Raw genomic sequence first — 22,325 nt, 5'->3', positions numbered from 1 at the left:
GCTCTCTTTCTGGGTCCCCGTCTCCCAGATCAATTCACATGACTGACCGTTCATAGCCAAGCTAGGTAAATTGCGGACTTTACTGTCCCGCACGACACAGACATGTTCCCCTTCCTACAGACAACAAATATGATTAATATTTTATGTATTCTACCAGAAATGTTTTCAGCACATATTTATGAATTATTTCTCTTATTTATGTAGGGACAATGTGCCATATAGTTTGAACTATATATATATTGCCTTTTCATGTTGCAAAAGTTAAATAGAAATTTGTAAACCAAAATTATTTTAGTTATACTCAGAATACATAGTTTGAGGCTATGTTAGTGAATGTTGGATTGTGAACGTTGCTCACTGGTGTATTGTCTGTCTTTGATAAAGTCACCCAAAAGAGTCGTTTCCTTGACTGTAAGAAACTTTTCCCAGTTGGAATAACTCATAAACTTGATGCGAAACCCACCTGCTCAGTGATGCTGTAAAATTGAAGGTTACCATAAAGGTAAATCAAGTGAGACCAGCTTGAATACTCCCTTGGCTGAAAGACTTGCTGATGTGATGACTTTGTCTCGAGATGGATTTTTATTGCACTTGAGCATAGTTTTTCTTAGAATTTTTCCCAGTGATTTAGTTCAGTTTGTTCTCTATGTGGACCAGAGAAAAATTACAGGAAAAATGGAAGATGTGGGAATTTTTGAAGAGTAATAGTTGATTTGGTTTCATTTTAGATTCTGTCAGCATCTGAAGTAGGTAACTGGTGCTTTAGTATAGTGTCAGCTCAGATTCACTGTCCATCTCCCAGCACCTTTACATTACTGCACTGGCCAGGACCTATAGTTTAATATTGAAAGGAAGTGAAGACAGCAGGTGTCCTTGACTTGAATGTCTTTAATGTTTCACCTTAATTTTGATGTTTATGTCAGGTTGCCTTAATTCAGGGCTTTCCAGGTGGCACTAGTGGTGAAGAACCCACTTTCCAGTGCAGGAGACATAAGAGACGTGGGTTCGATCCCTGGGTCGGGCAGATCCCTTGGAGGAGGGCATGGGAATCCACTCCAGTATGCTCTCTGTCCACGGGATCATAGAGATCGGAGCCAACTGAATCGACTTAGCAGTGTGCACTAATTCACTTTTCAAGTTCACGAAGACTTTCTTGTCATGAATTTATATTGAATTTTATCAGAACTTTTTTCTTTTTCTGGATAACTTTTGAGATGAGCAGATAAGTTTTCTTTTTCATAATGATGATTATAATAAATGATATAATAGATTAATTTACATTTTTGAAATGTATAATATTAGTCTGTAGTAGAGTTTTCAACTCATATCTGTATACATTTATTATATTTATTATAGTGATAACATGTTTGGCCTGTATTTCTGCAATTTGCTTATTTGATTATAATTTCTAGATTATACTTGCCTTATAAAATGAGTTTTTAATCTCTGAAATAGGTTGTGTTATATTTAAAAAATCTTTTAGTATTTCAAATCAAAGGAAAACCACTTGGTTTTGATACTTTGTTTTATGGAAGATTTTAAGCTACTGATTCAATTTCTTTTTTGTTATGGGACTATTTAGATTTGTTTAAAATGCGCTGTTATGTCAGTTTTAATTATTTTTTAATTGCATTTTTCCATTTCATCTAAGTTTTCAATTATTGGCATAGTTCTTCCTAGTATTTTCTTACTATCTTTTTTGCAAGATCTATAGATATGCCTGTTTTTCTACTCCTAGTATTATTTATTTGTATTACATTTTTTTCTTAAGTTACCCTTTTACCTTCCTAGTTTCTATTTTGCTATTCTTTGTAAATTTTCAATTGAATACTTAATTTATTGATGTTGGACCTTTCTTCTTTTCTAATATGAGTATTTAAAACCATACATTTCCTTCTAAGAACTACTTCAGCTAGATCTCATAAGATCTGATTTTCTAAATTAACTACATTGTGATTAAATAACTGCGATTCGTATGACACTAAACCTTTGCAACTGTTCCTTTACAGTCTATTATGTCATCAATTTTTATAAATGTTCTCTTCTTATTTGAAAAAAATATTTTGAGTTGTTGAGTTTAATAATTTTATATTTGTTCATTAGTTAAAATTTGTTAATTGTTTGGTGAAAATATCCTTTATCCTTGATATGCTCTCATTTTGTCTATTTTTATTAATTACTGGGAAAGGAATATTAGATTTTCTCACCATAATGGATTATTTTTATTTCTGTTTTGAATTCTGTCAATTTCTACGTCTTGTAGTTTGGAGCGCTTCCATTAGATATAAACAGTATTTGCTTAGTGTTTCTTTTTCTGCATAGTTACTTTCAGACTTACTGTGATCATATGTCTAAGTCATTTCTTGAAAAATGGTACACAGTTGAATTTATCTAGTCTGACATACTAAGCTTTTTTTTAAAATTAAAAAAAATTGTTATTACTGACTTACAGTAATAATACATGATTTTTACTTTTACTTTTTCCCCCTAATGTTCCTTTTTCTCTCTTTTTTTTTGTTTTCTTCTTTTTTGGGGGTGGGGTGATGGTTAATTTTATTAATTATATTTCTTTTAGTAGTTTGGAAAGTAAAATAATATTGATTCCCACTTAACAGTGTCAGTGATACACTTGAAAAATAATATTATGTTTGGTTAGAGTTGAATTTAACCTTTAATTTGTTTATAAGTAATCAGCTTAGCATTTTTATAAGTGACTAATAGTACTGTTGCTGCTGCTGCTAAGCCGCTTCAGTCATATCTGACTGTGCGACCCCACAGACGGCAGCCCACCAGGCTCCTCTGTCCCTGGGATCCTCCAGGCAAGAACACTGGAGTGGGTTGCCATTTCCTTCTCCAAAGCGAGAAAGTGAAAAGTGAAAGTGAAGTCGCTCAGTCATGTCTGACTCTTAGCAACCCCATGGGCTGCAGCCCACCAGGCTCCCCTGTCCATGGGATTTTCCAGGCAAGAGTAGTGGAGTGGGGTGCCGTTGCCTTCTCCAACTAATAACACTATATGATGTTGTTTTTTATTTGGAAAGTGAAGTTTTCCTTCTAAATCAAAAACCGGTGCTTGTAGACCCTCTTAAGAGTCTGTAGGTTATTCACCCATGAACTACTCACAGCTTCTAGCACAAGACTGGCTCTTTGATCTGCATCTTTAAAATACAGAAGTCTTGATTAACCCTCTCCTGGCGAAAGAGATCATATGCATTTCTTTGCTTGATTGTAGTAATTGAGCTTTACCTGATTTGCTTCTGATTATTATGTTTTGCTTCTCTAGATTTTTAACACATCATTATTTGAGCCGCCTCCTCCTGGATATGAAAACGTCTCAGATGTCGTGCCACCCTTTAGCGCCTTTTCTCCACAAGGAATGCCGGAGGTAAAAATGCGTGTGATAAAAATAACAAACAGAACTTCCTTGCACATGCAGGCAATAATTAAAGGGGTATTGAGGTTTTTGATGTAATCCAAATTTATGTTTTTTTGCATTTAAGAAATAGAATTTCTTAGGAATAAGAAGGAATATACATTTTGTGTTCATAGTTTTTTTTAGGATAAAATTTACCGCACTGAGATGGGGGAGATCCAAAGTGTTACTTTGGATCTTTTGTTATATTTGTTATTTGACAAATATTTGTTATTTGACAAATATTTGTTATTTGACAAATGCATACACCTGTGTAATTAAAACACCATCTACATGTAGAATATTACTGTCACTTCAGAATGTACTTGTAAGCCCCTTCTCAGTCAGCCCCACACACTCCCAAGGCAGTCATTCTCCTGATTTTTTTTTTTTTTTTGGCCACCTTTGATTAGTTTTGCCTATACTAGGAATTCATATAAATGGAATTGATAGCATTTGTCTATTTTCTTTCACTAAGTATAGGACCTGTGAAAATTCACATATTTTGCATTTATCCATAGATTGTTCTTTTTTATTGCCAATTAATTTCCATTATATGAAAATACTACATATCTTGCTACCATTGTAAGACTTGGGTTGATTTTTATAAAGAAATTGAATGAGAATTTGAAATTGTTGCCATTTTCAAATGAAGAGTACAAATATCCTTTTTAGAAAATTTGTATGGTTTACTTAATAAGGCAGTGTGCATATTTATTATCTGAGTTTTCACAGTAAATCCCCAGATTCTTGGATAGTACTTTGTTTATTATAAGAAAGTTAAACTTGAAAGAGTTGAATATAATTTATTAATGTCTTTTAAAATATTACCTCTCCTGTTATAGTATTTGACATCAGGTAGATTCAGTTTTGGACATATAGAGTTTGAGGTACCTAGGATATTCCAAGAAGTTGGAATATTGAAGTATCACTCAGTAGAGAGAGAAACACTTGATGATCATCAGAAACATCCCTAGTAAAAAATTTACATTTAGAACTGAATTCATATTTAAAGCTCCAAGGAAATAGCAGCACACTCCAGTGTTCTTGCCTGGAGAATCCCATGGACAGAGGAGCCTGCCAGTCTACAGTCAAAGGGGTTGCAGAGTCAGACACAACTGAGTGACTAAAGCACTTCACCAGTCAGTTAATGTTTATTGCAAAAACATAGGCAATAAACCTATGTTTTTAATTAATTATGAAACCTATGATTTAATATTAGGCAATGCTATATTTTTTAATATGTAAAGTTAAAAAACATACTATTTTTTATTTTTTTCTAATGCATTTGATTAACATATTTAAAAACTCACAGGTTTAGAATATTTTCTACCAGTTGTATGAAATTTGCTTCAAATGACTAGTTAACACCATAGTTAATGGCACAATATTAGAAAAATTCTCTCCCCAATTTACACATAAATAGGTCACTTACAGTCATTGTAGTTATTTCATAATTGACATGACATAGAAATAAAGGTTATAAAAACTGGGAATGAAGAGATAGTATATTTTAGATCTCAGGTGTCTAGAGATTACATAGACTTTACCTTCTGGGTAAGGCACATTACCATCATGGGTCCATGTAAAATTCCTAATTTAATTTCTTTCCTTTCATCTTTTATCCTTATTTTCAATCTCATTCCTCTTCTCCACATCCCCTACACCCTGCCACCATCTGTAATGTATTTATACTTTTAGGAATGTATGTATTCTTATAAAAACATGGGCTTATTAGTGATTGGTATATTTTGAATATATGCAAATAATATTATACCTTAGGTCTTGGTCCATGACTGTTGTCAATTAACTATTTTTAAAAAATCTATTTTATGTCAGAGTAGTTTGTTACTTTTTACTGTTGCATAATATCCCATGTTATGTGCACACCACATGTAGCTTGTCCATTCTCTTATTGGCAAACAGGTTGTTTGCCTCTAAATCTAAATTACTGCAAACAGTGTTGGAGAGCATTTGCTCATACATGTCCCTGTATGGGCTTGCAAGGCTTTCTCTGTGTACAGTAAACCAGTTGTGGGATTGCTGGTTTGTAAGTGATAGTTAATTTCACAATGTTCAGACTGCAGCAGTTTATTGCTCCCTGCAACACTATATATGAGTGTTCCTTTTTCCTCACATTTTCATGAACAATTGAGGTTATATAACTTTCTAAATTTTGCCTATCTAATTGTGTTGTTTTGTTAGTTTGGGGTTCTCAAGGCAAGAATACTGAAGTGGTTTGCCATTTCCTTCTCCAGTGGACCATGTTTTGTCAGAACTCTCCACCATGACCCATTCATCTTATGTGGCCCTATCCTCTGAAAGTGAAAGTGGCTCAGTCCTGTTCGACTCTTTGCAACCCCATGGACTATACAGTCCATGGAATTCTCCAGGCCAGAATACTGGAGAGGGTAGCCTTCCCCTTCGCCATGGGATCTTCCCAACCCAGGGATTGATCCCCCGTCTCCCACATTGCAGGCGGATTCTTTACCAGCTGAGCCACACGGGAAGCTCAAGAATATGGGAGTGGGTAGCCTATCCCTTCTCCAGAGGATCTTCCCGAACCAGGAATTGAACTGGGGTCTCCTGCATTGCAGGCGGATTCTTTACCAACTGAGCTATCAGGGAAGTTTTGCTTCAGGTTATTTGAAATTAGCAATTCAACAATGTCTGTAATTATAGTTTAATTCAGTGGTTCTTGAACTCAGCTTATATCACAATAATCTAGAGGGCTTATAAAACACAGATTCTGATTCACACCCCCTAAATTTCACTGGATCTTGGGTGAAGCCTGAGAGTTTGTTTCTGGTAAGGTCCTAGATGGTGTTGACTCTGTGGGTTCAGGAACCATGCTTTGAGAACCACTGGTCTTATGTCCCAATTCTGTCCCTATTAACAAGAGCAGGAAGATGGAAGCTTGAAAGAAATGGAAATTCTAACAGTGCAACATTGTTAATTATTTCCAGTTATAGAACAATTGTGCAGTGTAAATTTTACAAGAAGGTCATTGTCTGAAAACAAAGATTTTTTCTAACTAGCAATGACAGCTTGCATTTGTGAAGTGCCAAGAGGACCTGTCTGTCCACACTTGTTTTCATTTTCAAAGTTTTCTGTCATTTTCAAACTAATTTCTTCTCCTGTCCCTTCTCCATCCTAATTTGTCTTGTGAGATGTGCAGATTAAAAGGTAGCTACAATTTATAGGCATTTAAAGAAGTAGTCAGTTTTCCCAAAGTTGGTGATATTAAATATGAATAAATTTCAAGTAGAACATTTATGCTAAACAGAATTCACTGGAACCAAATTGGTTAATGGCTGTGTATTCACAGAATAAAAGTGTGCTCTAGAGAAGGCTAATGATTATAAACCAGACATACAGTGCTGCCATCAATAGTTTATTAATCTTGCATTGATCTTGGGAAGAAAAATAGTAGCTAAAAATAATCCTTTTCCTGAAGCAAAGATTCATATGTCACTTTCTCAATAAGCTTTCTTCATTTTTTTTGAAAATTGCAGGCAACTGAGTACAAGGTCCATGTTTGCTTACTATATTTAAACTTAGATTTTTTTTCTCTACAGAACTCAGCGCCTTTTAATATTGTATACAATTTGCTTATTACTTTTATGATTTATTGTCTCTGCTTTCCACATGAACATAAGTTTCTTCAAAGACAGGGGTATCTGCATTTCCTGGAATGATATGTCTTCAACATATTTGTGGAATGAATCCGAGAGTCAGCTTGGAAACAACCTTACATTATACATTATACATTATAAATTTGTTGTGCACATGTTATGAGACATAGTCAAAGAGGAAAACAATAACCAAAATAAAATGATGGGACACTAGAAATAGTGTGAGACAGGAATAGGATATTAGAAATAGTGTAGGATGGGGACTTCAAACACTAGGGTATGTAAAGACTTTCCAAAGGCAGATATAGGATCATTTAAAATAAAAGTCGCATTATTTGTTTCTCAGTGGACTCTTCATGGAATTGAGAACTAGCCTGTGGTAAGGCTCTGCTGGTCCCCTGTTTCCACCTCCCTGATTTACAAGTATTTATTTCTTATTTTATGAATGAGAGACATCACTCATCTATCCTGAAACATATCTCTGAGTTGTAAAAAAAAAACACAAAACTCTAGGCCTCCAAACAAAGAGATGCTAGTGAAAGATTCTAATAGCTAGGTAACAGAAATTTGTCAAGTCAAATGGTTTACAGTTGAACAAAATTAAAGATGGGTCTAATTGAGTTTCCAGCTAATACCATTAGAATTAACTTGGATAACAGATCAGTGTGAGATATAGGGGCTGTAACTTGGAAAGAGTTAAAATGATTCAGGGAAAATTCTATAACGAGTTTTTTTTTCACTCATATCCTAAAATTTCTCAAAACATGTCTAACAATGAGAAATGTGAGTAAAACTGATAGTCCTGACTTATTCTGGAAATAATTTATTCATCCATAGATCCATGACCTCATGTTTTAACATCCCACAGTACTAAAAGTTGTATTTCAAGCAAAACTTTATGCTTAGGCGTTGTTTATAAAAGTTTGTAATGATGCTTAGACTCACTTTGATACTGCTAATAATTATAATAGTAAGTTACTTGAAGAATTTTCTTAACATGTACAGCTTGTCATAGGAAATAAATATTTTTAAACGCTATACACATGCATTCTTAATCAAGACAGGTTTGGCAGTGATTAAGATTTACAAGCATTGTCCGGATTTCTAGGCAGCAGAAACTGAAATGGAATTTGCCATGCTAGATGTTAATTAAGGAGTGTTCTCTTGGGATCAATATCTGTGGCAGGGAGGGGAAGGAAGCTGGAACAGACAGAGGGAGAAATTGCACCTCAATGCTAGCTCAAGGACAGCCTCAACTGACCCAGTGGGCTGCTCTGGAGTCAGAACAGCCCTTCAGAATGCCCTGGGCTGGACAAAGATGTCCAGATCTTTCTGTTCCCACACTGATCAGTCATTGAACACGTGTATCCTGGAAGAGCCTGACCTTGAGCAGAGTGGCTGTGTGTAGCTGATCTTGATCAAGGGCTGACTTTGAAGACGGCCTGCAGACAGCCTTCCTTCTCTGGAGCAAGGACGTCTTCAATGAAGGGGAATCTAGGCAGGACACCCTGGTGTCCTGTAGAAATGTATTTTACCTTAGTATATAGTAAGATAGTTTAGGCAAGGGGGAAAATATGAGTTCAAGGAGAAAACTTGTTGATAAAATTCTGACTGAAGAGTGTGACTTTACAATGAATGATGTTGAATAATAAATCATTATAGTATTTAAATTCTTTTGGATATAAATAAAAGAGGTAAAATTGCTTCTGAAAATGTTAATATTTATAATGTGCTGGAAATTGCATTCTTTATGGCAACTTAAAGATATGACAAACAATTTCAGATGTGAACCTAAAAATAAAGGACAGATACATTGCTTTTCAAAATTAATTTAAGGAGTAGGTAAGCAAAAAAAAAGTGTGTGAAGAACCCTGATCTAATCTTAACAGGCCATTTTACAAATGATATTTTTGAGACTCAGAGACTTGCTTGTGATCATTATAATGATATGAAGCCAAATTTGTAAAGTAGTGGTGTTACCTGACAATTATTTCTTACCTGGTTGTGTGAAGATGCATTGTGAATTTACTTCAAAGAGAATAAAGCTCTCATCAAGGGCTTTTTAACCTAGGGTACCTGGCTCCCTCCAAATTGCATGGGGCAGCATGTATGTGCATTTTTCTGGGGAATGCTTCTCTATAGTTTTATAGTCACTACAGAGGAGACATTGACATAAACAAAACAATATTTAATTCATAAGTCTCTACCCAGCTAATTGCCTTCTCAATTCAAGTTCATTTCTCCCATGAATCTCTTATCAGAGGCTTTTTTGACCCTCTTATGTACTCTTGCTTCTTTCCTCTTTCAAAAACGCAAAACAGTCTTCATACCAAGAAACCTCTGTTATGAAATCTTTCTTGTACTAAGTCATCTATGTTCTCAACAGGGTGACCTAGTGTATGTTAACTATGCACGAACTGAAGACTTCTTTAAACTAGAGCGAGACATGAAAATCAATTGCTCTGGGAAGATTCTGATTGCCAGATATGGGAAAATTTTCAGAGGAAATAAGGTAAAAAAAACAAAAAAGACAAAATTCTCTTTTGTTCTTTTCAATAAAAATAAAAAGTTATATTTTATCTTGGGCTTTCCTGGTGGCTGAGACGGTAAAGAATCTGCCTGCAATGCAGGAGACCTGGGCTCAATCCCAGGCTCAGGAAGATCCCCTGGAGAAGGGAATGGCTACTCACTCCAGTGTTTTTGCCTGGGGAATCCCATGGAAGAGGAGCCTGGTGGTCTACAGCCCATAGGGTCGCAGAGAGTCAGACTGAGGGACTAACACTTTCTGTTTTTCATATTGTATCTTACATGGGTAGAACCACATCCTTAAAATTTTTAGATGACTGTGATCTTCCCATACTTCTTTACCATTCCTGCCTAATGGTGAGGGTACATGTGCTAGTTTATAGGCAGGTTTTAAACTGGGTCATTGGAATTTGGCTAGTGTTCAAGGAGAACAGCTCAGGTTTTTTCCATACCTACGCATTGTCCCTGTGGTCTATGAAGTAGCGTGCATTGGATTTATTGTTAGTCTTTAGTATCTTTAAATATTATCTTTGAAAATATTTACTAAATTAAATTTTGGTGTTAATTCTTTGTTAGAGGTAATGAGACAAGCCAATCTTTGCACAGCAGTTTTGAAAGTTACCAGCACTTGATCTGGGGCTTCCCAGGCAGCACAGTGATTGCTGCATGGGAAGATTGTGCCTGCCAATGCAGGAGATGCCACAGATAGGGGTTCGATCGCTGAGTCGAGAAGATCCCTTGAAGTAGGAAATGCAGCCCACTCCAGTACTCTTGCCTGAGAAGTCCTATGGACAGAGGCGCCTGGTGGGTACAGACCGTGGGGTCACAAGGAATCAGATACGACTGAGTGAGCACATAGAACACTTGATTTTTTTTCCTCTTGTGGGAAATTAATTTAAAAAATATTCTCTTTCAACCATAGAAGAAATGGGAATCTAGTCTGTGAAATCTACTTGCTTATTGTGCTTCTAGACTAGAGGAAGGAAACAACGGGTACCTGTTACCACTGACATGTACATTTAAAAAATCTTCTCTGAGAGCTAATCCAGCCCTGGAAGCTAGTTTTTAGAGTTTGCATAAGAAAAAGACAAAACCAGTTCTCTGTGAGATGTCCTTTGTTGTAAGCATAAGGATGAAAGATAAGGATTGAAGATAAGCTTTAGCTACTTATTTAAGTGTAATTTCAAATAACCAACCTAAAGTAAGAAGCACTGTTTTCCAGGTTAAAAATGCCCAGCTAGCTGGGGCCAGAGGGATCATTTTGTACTCAGACCCTGCTGATTACTTTGCTCCTGGGGTGGAGGCCTATCCGGATGGTTGGAATCTTCCTGGAGGTGGTGTTCAGCGTGGAAATATCTTAAATCTTAATGGTGCGGGGGACCCTCTCACACCTGGCTACCCAGCAAATGGTGAGTGATCAGGCTTCAGTCATCACAGAAACTTTTAACATTTTGAAGTGATTTTATCAAAAGATTTCCTTTGACAAAAGGATGAAGTATGTCCTTTTCTTACTGTCTGTGCATCTTAGAATAAATTAAAGGGTTTTGAACTCTGAAAATCACTGGTTTGGGTCCTTTACCCCTTGTTTGAAACCCTTGCATCTGGTAGGTTTTGAAATGCAGACATTATCAGATATTTAAAAGTAGGATGGTGCATATACCTTACTGCATAACATTCACATAGGAGGCTGGGACAAAATGTGGGAAGCAAGCATGTAAATATTTTATAGTAAAATGTATGAATAATCATTTTAAGCAGAGGGTACATAAATAATATAAATAGCCTCATGTCTGTTCAAGTCAGATCTTGCTGCCAAATTAGTTTATATCAGATCATGTTTTGTGCCAAGTATTAACAAATGCCCTCTCCCAATTAATGGATTTCACAATTTTTTCAGTTCAGTTCAGTTGCTCAGTTATGTCCGATTCTTTGCGACCCCACGAACTGCAGCATGCCAGGCCTCCCTGTCCAACACCAACTCCCGGAGCCTACCCAAACTCGTGTCCATTGAGTCGGTGATGCCATCCAACCATCTCATCCTCTGTCGTCCCCTTCTCCTCCTGCCTTCAATCTTTCCCAGCATCAGGGTCTTTTCAAATAAGTCAGCTCTTTGCATCAGGTGGTCAAAGTATTGGAGTTTCAGCTTCAATGTCTGTCCTTCCAGTGAGCACTCAGGACTGTTTTCATTTAGGATGGACTGGTTGGATCTCCTTGCAGTCCAAGGGACTCTAAAGAGTCTTCTCCAACACCACAGTTCAAAAGCATCAATTCTTTGGCACCCAGCTTTCTTTATAGTCCAACTCTCACATCCATACATGACTACTGGAAAAACCATAGCCTTGAGTAGATGGACCTTTGTTGTCAAAGTAATGTCTCTGTTTTTTAATATGCTTTCTAGGTTGGTCATAACTTTCCTTCCAAGGAGTAAGCGTCTTTTAATTTCATGGCTGCAATCACCATCTGCAGTGATTTTGGAGCCCCCCAAAATAGTCTCTCACTGTTTCCACTGTTTCCCCATCTATTTGCCATGAAGTGATGGGACCAGATGCCATGATCTTAGTTTTCTGAATGTTGAGCTTTAAGCCAACTTTTTTACTCCTCTTTGACTTTCATCAAGAGGCTCTTTAGTTCTTCACTTTCTGCCATAAGGGTGGTGTCATCTGCATATCTGAGGTTATTGATATTTCTCCTGGCAATCTTGATTCCAGTTTGTGCTTCCTCCAGCCCAGCGTTTCTCATGATGTAATCTGCATATAAGTTAAATAAGCAGGGTGACAATATACAGTTTTTTAAAATTTCTAATTGTAGATAAGGGACAGTAAAACAAATTCTACAAATCCCTGAAATGGCATATTTTGAATAGAGAGTCTGGAAAATGCTTATTGTGTCACTACTGTGTAAAGGGATCCCTTTCAAGGAGTGTTTCAAAAATGCTAGCTTTTTAATGCATTAATGACCCTATAGGCTTTGTTGTACTGTTATCTCTACTTGACAGGAGGAATGTGAAACCATAAGGAAGTAAACAGTCTGCCTTGTTCATCACACCACTAAGTGAGGAGTGGGGATTCAAATTCAGGTAGTTTGGCTCCAGAGTCCGTGTGTTTGTCTCATGCTGAAATGCCCTGCTGTAAAACAGTAGATCATTAACAAAGGAGCTTGGAGCATATTTTTAATGTACTCAGCTATTTGATGACATTTACAAAAACCTGTCGTCATTTAGTTTGTGTGGTTTAAAATTAACGAAGGAAAATAAATAAATAAATTAACGAAGGTTTATAACTTGGATAAAGTAGGTTACCAAAGTTTTGGTGGCATTTCCATATTTATTTTTCATCTTGGATCCTTCTATCTAATTGTAGACTCCTTTAAAGCTTATGTGTTTGGCTTTGTAAATTTTTGAGCATAGTACATTGTCATAGTTTTTTTTTAAGCAATACATATTATCCTGTGATAAAATCATATGTCTACCTGAACTTTACTGACTTAGCCTTTTTATTCTCACGTTTTGAAAAATGCAACTTCTCCTAAACTCTAGTTTGTTATACAAAGCTAAAATTATGAACATAAAATAAAATTAACTGAAATATTTCTGTTTACTATGCTCAGATTTAAAAGATGGCATTGTAGAAATGTTATCCCTATGAGGCTTCCATTTGTTGAATTCCCTTTTGTGCCTTAGTCTTTCTTATTTTTCTTTTAATTTCACTTTTATGGAATAGTTCTAACACACAAAAATAGAGATAATAAATACCATTTTGTCAATCTTATTTTATCTATTCATTGTCTTTTTTTGATTATTGCTCTAAATTTAAAAAATCCCATGTAATGTATTATTATGTCATTTTGCCATAAAAAGACTAGCTTTTACAATCACCTATACCAAGAGAATTCCAGAAAAACATTTACTTCTGCTTCATTGACTACACTAAAACCTTTGACTTTGTGGATCACAACAAACTGTGGAAAATTCTGAAGGAGATGGGAATACCATACCACCTTACCTTCCTCCTGAGAAACCTGTATGCAGCTCAGGAAGCAACATTTGGAACCAGACATGGAACAAAGACTGGTTCAAATCGGGAAAGGGGTACATCAAGGTTGTATGTTGTCACCCTGCTTATTTAACTTACATGCAGAGTACATCATGTGAAATGCTAGACTAGATGAAGCACAAGTTGGAATCAAGATTTCTGGGAGAAATATCAATAACTTCAGATATGCAGGTGATACAACCCTAGTGGCAGAAAGCAAAGAGGAACTAAAAAGTCTCTTGAAGGTGAAAGTGGAGAGTGACACAGCTGACTTAAAACTCAACATTCAAAAAGCTAAGATCATGGCATCTGGTCCCATCCTTTCACGGCAAATAGATGGAAACAGAGGCAGATTTTATTTTCTTGGGCTCCAAAATCACTGCAGATGGTGACTGCAGCCATGAAATTAAAAGACGCTTGCTCCTTGGAAGCAAAGCTATGACAAACCTAGACAGCATATTCAAATGCAGAGAAATTACTTTGCCAACTAAGGTCCATCTAGTCAAAGCTCTGGTTTTTCCAGTAGTCATGTATGGATGTAAGAATTGGACAGTAAAGAAGGCTGAGTGCGGAAGAACTGGTGCTTTTGAACTTTAGTGTTGAAGAAGACTCTTGAGAGTCTCTTGGATGGCAAGGAAGTCAGACCAGTCAATCCTACAGGAAATCAACCTTGAATATTCATTGGAAGGACTGATGGTGGAGCTGAATCTCCAGTACTTTGGCCACATCATGTGAAGAGCCAACTTGTTGGAAAAGACTCTGATGCTGGGAAAGATTAAAGGCAGGAGGAGAAGGGGATGACAGGACAAGATGGTTGGATGGCATCACTGACTCAATGGACATGAGTTTGAGCAAGCTCTGGGAGATGGTGAAGGACAGGGAAACCTGATATGCTGCAGTCCATGGGGTTGCAAAGAGTTGTACACAACTGAGCAACTGAACATTAGCAATAAATTTCTTGTGATTTGAAATTTTGGAGGAAAAAAATGGAAGAATAGCTGTTAGTTTTCTTAAATCTGGGGAAATGACAGGATGTGTCCTTTTATTTTGAGGTAGAGTTTACATGTAATAACATGCACAGATCTTAAGCAATAAATTAAAAAAGTTGTATGTATCTGTGTCACTCAAGATATAGGACATTTCTGTGACTTCAGAAAGTTCTCTGGTGCCCATTTTTTGTCAGTTTTTTACCATAGCCTCACCCCTAGAAGCAGCCATTTTCTGATATCTTTTGTCATTCATTAGTTTGGTTTTGAACTTCATGTAAATTGAATCAGATTATATCTGTTCTTTTGTGTGTTGACAGAAAATCAAGTAGCAGTCAAGCTAAGAAGAAAGAAAAGGGAATATTATTTATGCCAAACTGAGGAGTATAACCCAGGGAACAGATTCTCAGAAGCTCTGAGAACTGTTCCACTCGTTGGGAGTTAGAGGTGCAGTTTTATATGTTTCTGAGAAAAGAATTCATGCATCATATTGACAGATTAGACTTGTACATAAAATTGACCGAAGATATTTTGATCCAGTGTAGAATAAGCCTTTGGTCAATACGACTCCATGTATGGTGTGAAAAAGAAATATTAACCTTAAAATGACAATACTGACATCTGACAAAAGGATCCATTTTTCTCAGAGAGGTTGATGTCATTCTGCTTTGAGGAGGTCTGGTTAATGTACAATGCAGATGCACATTGCCCACTTGCAAAGACTGCCACAAACAGAGCATGTTATCCTTTTTCCTTCTTAGTTTAATTGTCTTGTCATTGAAAAAGTTGTGGTTTTTTTTGCTCATCATTTGTCTTGCTGCATTCACTCAGTATAATAAGTAGAGATTAGTCATCTTATTATGTGTATTGATAGTTCCTTCCCTTTAATTGCTGAATAGAATTCTATTATGGGACTCCTCTATAAATTGCTTATTCATTCTCCTTTTTATGAACAGCAGGATGGTTCCTAGTATTGGCTACCCAGATTCAGGTGCTATGAGCAGTTTTGTGCAGGTCTTTCTGTGAAGATATGTTTCTATCTTTCTTGGGTAGATACTAAGAGTGTAGTTGTTGTGCCATAGGGTGTAATTTTCTGCATAACATTAATTTTCAAAAAAGTTGTTTAAAGTGATTGTAAAGAGTATATACACTCTTACAAGAAATGTATGAGAGTTTCAGTTGCACCACATTTTTGTTAACATTTGAAGTTGTCTTTTTAATTTTAACAGTTCTAGTGTATGCAATTTAAAAGTGTGTTTAGTGTGATTTGGCTCAGTTGGTAAAGAATTCACCTGCAATGCAGGAGACCTGGGTTCGATCCTTAGGTTGGGAAGATCCCCTGGAGAAGGGAAAGGCTACCCACTCCAGCATCCTGGCCTGGAGAATTCCACAGACTGTATAGCCCCTGGGGTTGCAAAGAGTTGGACATGACAGTGACTTTCACGTTAGTGTGATTTACAGAGAATGTTTTGAAAGGGACTCCATTTTTATTAGAAATATGTTCAACTTTTTCAGAATATGCTTATAGACGTGAAATCGCAGAGGCTGTTGGTCTTCCAAACATTCCTGTTCATCCAATTGGATACTATGATGCACAGAAGCTCCTGGAGTAAGTTTTTAAGAAACAAACAGATGGCTATTTGAGTAATTCTCTTTACCAACATTCTTCAGCTATCATGCTTTTATCTTCATTATTCCATACTGAAGTTCTCTGTGGTGGGTGGGATATACAATTTTATCACCGTTTTATACAATAGTGATTCTAATCTGGGATTTGCTTTAAATACTGATATTAAAGTGAAATATCACCATGAAAGTGAGTCTTTCCAGATCATCAACTTCAGGGATTGTAATGATCATTTGCTCTACTATGCTTTTTTTTTTTTTTTCAGTTTTTTAAAATTAATTAATTAATTTTTAATTGGAGGCTAATTACTTTGCAATATTGTAGTGGTTTTTGCCATACACTGACTTGGATCAGCCATGGGTGTGCGTGTGTTCTGCATCCTGAACCCCTCTTCCACCTCCCTCCCCATCCCATCCCTCAGGGTTGTCCCAGCACACCAGCCCTGAGCACCCTGTCTAATGCAGTGAACCTGGCCTGGTGATCTATTTCACATATGATAATATACATGTTTCAATGCTATTCTCTCAAAACATCCCACCCTTGCCTTCTCCCAAAGAGTCCAAAAGACTGTTCTTTACATCTGTGTCTCTTGCTGTTTAGCATATAGGATCATCGTTACCATCTTTCTAAATTCCATATATATGTGTTAGTATACTGCATTCGTGTTTTTCTTTCTGACTTAACTTCAGTCTGTATAATAGGCTCCAGTTTCATCCACCTCATTAGAATTGACTTATGCATTCTTTTTAATAGCTAAGTAATATTCCATTGTGTCTATGTACCACAGCTTTCTTATCTATTCATCTGCCACTGGACATCTAGGTTGCTTCCATGTCCTGGCTATTGTAAACAGTGCTGTGATGAACATTGGGGTACATGTGTCTCTTTCAGTTCTGGTTGCCTTGGTGTGTATGCCCAGAAGTGGGATTGCTGGGTCATATGGCAGTTCTATTTCCAGTTTTTTAAGGATTCTCCACATTCTTTTCCATAGAGGTTGTACTAGTTTGCATTCCCACCAACAGTGTAAGAGGGTTCCCTTTTCTCTACGCCCTCTATAGCACTTATTGCTTGTAGACTTTTGGATAGCAGCCATTCTGACTGGCATGAGATGGTACCTCATTGTGGTTTTGATTTGCATTTCTCTGATAATGAGTGATGTTGAGCATCTTTTCATGTGTTTGTTAGTCATCTGTATGTCTTCTTTGGAGAAATGTCTGTTTAGTTCTTTGGCCCATTTTTTGATTGGGTCATTTATTTTTCTGGAATTGAGTTATAGGAGCTGCTTCTATAGTTTTGAGATTAATTCTTTGTCTGTTGCTTCATTTGCTATTATTTTCTCCCATTCTGAAGGCTGTCTTTTCACCTTGCTTATAGTTTCCTTCATTGTGTAAAAGCTTTTAAGTTTAATTAGGTCCCAGTTGTTTATTTTTGATTTTATTTCCGTTACTCTGGGAGGTGGGTCATAGAGGATCTTGCTGTGATTTATGTCAGAGAGTGTTTTGCCTATGTTTTCCTCTAGGAGTTTTCTTTTTTCTGGTCATACATTTAGATCTTTAATCCATTTTGAGTTTATTTTTGTCTATGGTGTTAGAAAGTGTTCTAGTTTCATTCTTTTACAAGTGATTGACCAGTTTTCCCCAGCACTTGTTAAACAGATTGTCTTTTCTCCATTGTATATTTTTGCTTTCTTTGTCAAAGATAAGGTATCCTTTGGTGGATGGATTAATCTCTGGGCTTTCTATTCTGTTCCATTGATCTGTATTTCTGTCTTTGTGCCAGTACCATACTGTCTTGATGACTTTAGCTTTGTAGTATAGTCTGAAGTCAGGCAAGTTGATTCCTCCAGTTCCATTCTTCTTTCTCAAGATTGCTTTGGCTATTTGAGATTTTTTGTATTTCCACACAAATTGTGAAGTTATTTGTTCTAGTTCTGTGCAAAAATACCATTGGTAGCTTGATAGGGATTGCATTGAATCTATATATTGCTTTGGGTAGTATACTCATTTTCACTATATTGATTCTTCAGATCCATGAACATGGTATATTTCTCCATCTATCTGTGTCATCTTTGATTTCTTTCATCAGTGTTTTATAGTTTTCTTTATATAGGTCTTTTGTTTAGGTAAATTTATTATGTATTTTGTTCTTTTCATTGCAATGGTGAATGGAATTGTTTCCTTCATTTCTCTTTATGTCTTCTCATTGTTAGTGTATAGGAATGCAAGGTATTTCTGTGTATTAATTTTATATCCTGCAACTCTACTATATTAATTGATTAGCTCTATTAATTTTCTGGTGGTATCTTTAGGATTTTCTATGCTGAGGATCATGTCATCTGCAAACAGTGAGAGTTTTATTTCTTCTTTTCCAATCTGGATTCCTTTTATTTCTTTGTCTTCTCTTTCTTTGTCTTCTCTTTAGCCACTGCTGTGGCTAAAACTTCTAAAACTATGTTGAATAGTAGTGGTGAGAGTGGGCACCCTTGTCTTGTTTCTGATTTTAGGGGAAATGCTTTCAATTTTTCGCCATTGAGGATAATGTTTGCTGTGGGTTTATCATATATGGCTTTTATTATGTTGAGATATGTTCCTTCTATGCCTGCTTTCTGGAGAATTTTTATCATAAATGGGTGCTGAATTTTGTCAGAGGCTTTCTCCACGTAGATTGAGATAATCATATGGTTTTTATCTTTCAATTTGCTATGTGACATATCCCTTGATTGATTTGTGAATAGTGAAGAAATCCTTGCATCCCTGGGATAAAATCCACTTGGTCATGATGTATGATCTTTTTAATATGTTGTTGGATTCTGTTTGCTAGAAATTTGTTAGGGATTTTTGTATCTATGTTCATCAGTGATATTGGCCTGTAGTTTTCTTTTTTTATGGCATCTTTGTCTGGTTTTGGTATTAGGGTGATGGTGGCCTCATAGAATGAGTTTGGGAGATTACCTTCCTCTGCAATTTTCTGGAAGAGTTTGAGTAGGGTAGGTTTTAGCTCTTCTCTAAATTTTGTTTGAATTCACCTGTGAAGCCATCTGGTTCCTGGGCTTTTGTTTGTTGGAAGACTTTTGATTACAGTTCTGATGTCTGTGCTTGTGATGCATCTGTTAAGATTTTCTGTTTCTTCCTGGTTCAGTTTTGAATAGTTATACTTTTCTAAGAATTTTTCCATTTCTTCCAAGTTGTCCATTTTATTGGCATATAGTTGCTGATAGTAGTCTCTTAATGGTCCTTTGTATTTCTGTGTTGTCGTGATTTCTCAATTTTTAGTTCTAATTTTGTTGATTTGATTCTTCGCCCTTTTTCTGGATGAGTCTGGCTAATGGTTTGTCTATTTATTTATCTTCTCAAAGAACCACCTTTTAGTTTTGTTGATTTTTGCTATAGTCCTCTTTGTTTCTTTCTCATTTATTTCTGCTCTGATTTTTATGATTTCTCTGCTACTAACTTTGGGGTTCTTCATTTCTTCTATTTCGAGTTGTTTTAGGTGTACAGTTAGTTTATTTGTTTGATTTTTCTCTTGTTTCTTGAGGTAAGCTTTTATTGCTATGAACCTTCCCCTTAGCACTGCTTTTACTGAATCCCATAGGGTTTGGGTTGTCGTGTTTTCATTTTCACTTGTTTCCATGAATATTTTGATTTACTTTTTGATTTCTTCTGTGATTTGTTGGTTATTCAGAAGCATGTTGTTTAGCCTCCATATGTTTGTATTTTTGATAGTTTTTTTTCCTGTAGTTGACATCTAATCTTAATGCGTTATGATCAGAAAACATACTTGAAATGCTTTCAATTTTTTTGAATTTACCAAGGCTAGATTTATGTTCCATCATGTGATCTATCCTGGAGAATGTTCCGTGTGCACTTGAGAAAAAGGTGAAATTCATTGTTTTGGGGTGAAATGTCCTATAGATATCAATTAGGTCTAACCAGCCCATTGTATCATTTAAAGCTTGTGTTTCATTCCTTATTTTCTGTTTGGTTGATCTATCCATAGGTGTAAATGGGGTATTAAAGTCTCCCACTATTACTGTGTTACTATTAATTTCCCCTTTCATACTTGTTAGCATTTGCTTTACATATTAGGATGCTTCTATGTTGGGTGCATATATATTTATAATTGTTATATATTCTTCTTGAATTGATCCTTTGATCATTATGTAGTGTCCTTCTTTCTTGCTTTTCACGGTCTTTATTTCAAAGTCTATTTTATCTGGTATGAGTATTGCTGTGCCTGCTTTCTTTTGGTCTCCATTTGCATGAAATATCGTTTTCCATCCCTTCACTTTCAGTCTGCATGTGTCCCTTGGTTTGAGGTGAGTCTCTTATAGACAGCATACATAGGGGTCTTGTTTTTGTATCCATTTAGCCAGTCTTTGTCTTTTGGTTGGGGCATTCAGTGCATTTACATTTAAGGTAATTATTGATAAGTATGATCCCATTGCCATTTACTTTGTTGTTTTGGGTTTGATTTTATAAAACCTTTCTGTATTTCCTGTCTAGAGAAGATCCTTTAGCATTTGTTGAAGAGCTGGTTTGGTGATGCTGAATTCTTTCAGCTTTTGCTTGTCTGTAAAGCTTTTGCATTCTCCTTCATATCTGAATGAGATCCTTGCTGGGTATAGTAATCTAGATTGTCGTTTTTTCTGTTTCATCACTTTAAATATGTCCTGACATTCCCTTCTGGCCTGAAGAGTTTCTATTGAAAGATCAACTGTTATCCTTATGGGGATACCCTTGTGTGTTATTTATTGCTTTTCCCTTGCTGCTTTTAATATTTCCTCTTTGTGTTTGATCTTCATTAGTTTGACTGATATGTGTCTTGGGGTGTTTCACCTTGGGTTTATCCTGTCTGGGATTCTCTGGGTTTCTTGGACTTGGGCGGCTATTTCCTTCCCCATTTTAGGGAGGTTTTCAACTGTTATCTCCTCAAGTATTTTCTCATACCTTTTCTTTTTGTCTTCTCTGGGACACCTATGATTCGAATGTTGGGGTGTTTGACATTGTCCCAGAGGTCTCTGAGGTTGTCCTCATTTCTTTTCTCTTTTTTCCTCTCTGCTTCATTTATTCCCACCATTCTGTCTTCCACCTCACATCCTATCTTCTCCCTCAGTTATTCTGGTCCATCCAGAGTCCTTTTTGATCTCAGCTGTTGCCTTATTCATTATTGATTGAGTCTTCTTTATTTCTTCTAGGTCCTTGTTAAACATTTCTTGTGTCTTCTCAATCCTTGTCTCTAGTCTATTTATCTGTAGCTCCACTTTGTTTTCAAGGTTTTGGATCAGCTTTACTATCACTATTCTGAATTCATTTTCAGGTAGACTTCCTATCTCCTCCTCTTTTGTTTAGTTTGGTGGGCATTTATCATGTTCCTTTACCTGCTGAATATTTCTCGCCTTTTCATTTTGTTTGGATTGCTTTTTTTGGGGTGCCCTTACTGTAGGCTGGAATTCGTGGTTCCTCTTTATTGTGGAGCCTGCTCCCTGTGGGTGAGGTTGGACTAGTGGCTTGTCAGGGTTTCCTGGTTTGGGGAGTTTGCACCTGTGTTATGTTGGGTGGAGCTGGATCTCTTCTCTCTGATGGGCAATGAAGTGTCCAGTAATGAGTTTTAAGGTGTCTATGGGTTTGGCCTGGCTTTGGGCAGCCTGTCTTTTAATGCTCAGGGCTGTGTTCCTGCTTTGCTGGAGAATTAGTGTGGTATGTTTTGCACTGGAACTTGTTGGCTTTTGGGTGCAGCTTGATTTTAGTGTAGGTATGGAGACTTTGGGGTGAGCTCTTGGCTATTAATGTTCCGTGGAATCAGGAGTTCTCTGATGTTCTCAAGTTTTGAAGTTAAACCTTCTGCCTCTGACTTTCATTCTTTCTCTTACAGTAGCCTCAAGACTTCTCCATCCATACAGCATAGATGATAAAACATCTAGGTTAATGGTGAAACAATTCTCCACAGCGAAAGACACCCAGAGAGGTTCACAGAGTTGCATGGAGAAGAGGGATGAGGGAGATAGAGGTGACTAGGAGGAGAAGAGGGGAGGTCAAAAGGGGAGAGAGCAATCTAGCCAGTAATCAGTTCTCTAAGTGTTCTCCACAGTCTGGAACACCCAGAGAGATTCAC

The 22,325-nt window shown here is 36.5% G+C and overlaps 1 protein-coding gene across 2 annotated transcripts in view; it reads left to right on the top strand.

Annotated features, from left to right (window-relative positions):
* Window positions 1-22,325, top strand: part of FOLH1B (folate hydrolase 1B) — a 64,631-nt gene that overhangs the window by 11,083 nt on the left and 31,223 nt on the right. For both annotated transcript variants that reach the window (XM_043452456.1, XM_043452457.1), the window contains exons 4-7: window positions 3,281-3,382; window positions 9,431-9,556; window positions 10,793-10,979; window positions 16,103-16,196. In XM_043452456.1, coding sequence (XP_043308391.1) covers window positions 3,281-3,382; window positions 9,431-9,556; window positions 10,793-10,979; window positions 16,103-16,196 — 509 coding nt within the window. The remainder of the gene's footprint in view (window positions 1-3,280; window positions 3,383-9,430; window positions 9,557-10,792; window positions 10,980-16,102; window positions 16,197-22,325) is intronic.

The sequence above is a fragment of the Cervus canadensis genome, chromosome 29 (genome assembly GCF_019320065.1).
Source record: "Cervus canadensis isolate Bull #8, Minnesota chromosome 29, ASM1932006v1, whole genome shotgun sequence".
Lineage (NCBI taxonomy): Eukaryota > Metazoa > Chordata > Mammalia > Artiodactyla > Cervidae > Cervus > Cervus canadensis.
Note: the sequence above shows the minus strand (reverse complement) of the source record. Positions and strands in the feature narration are given on the sequence as shown.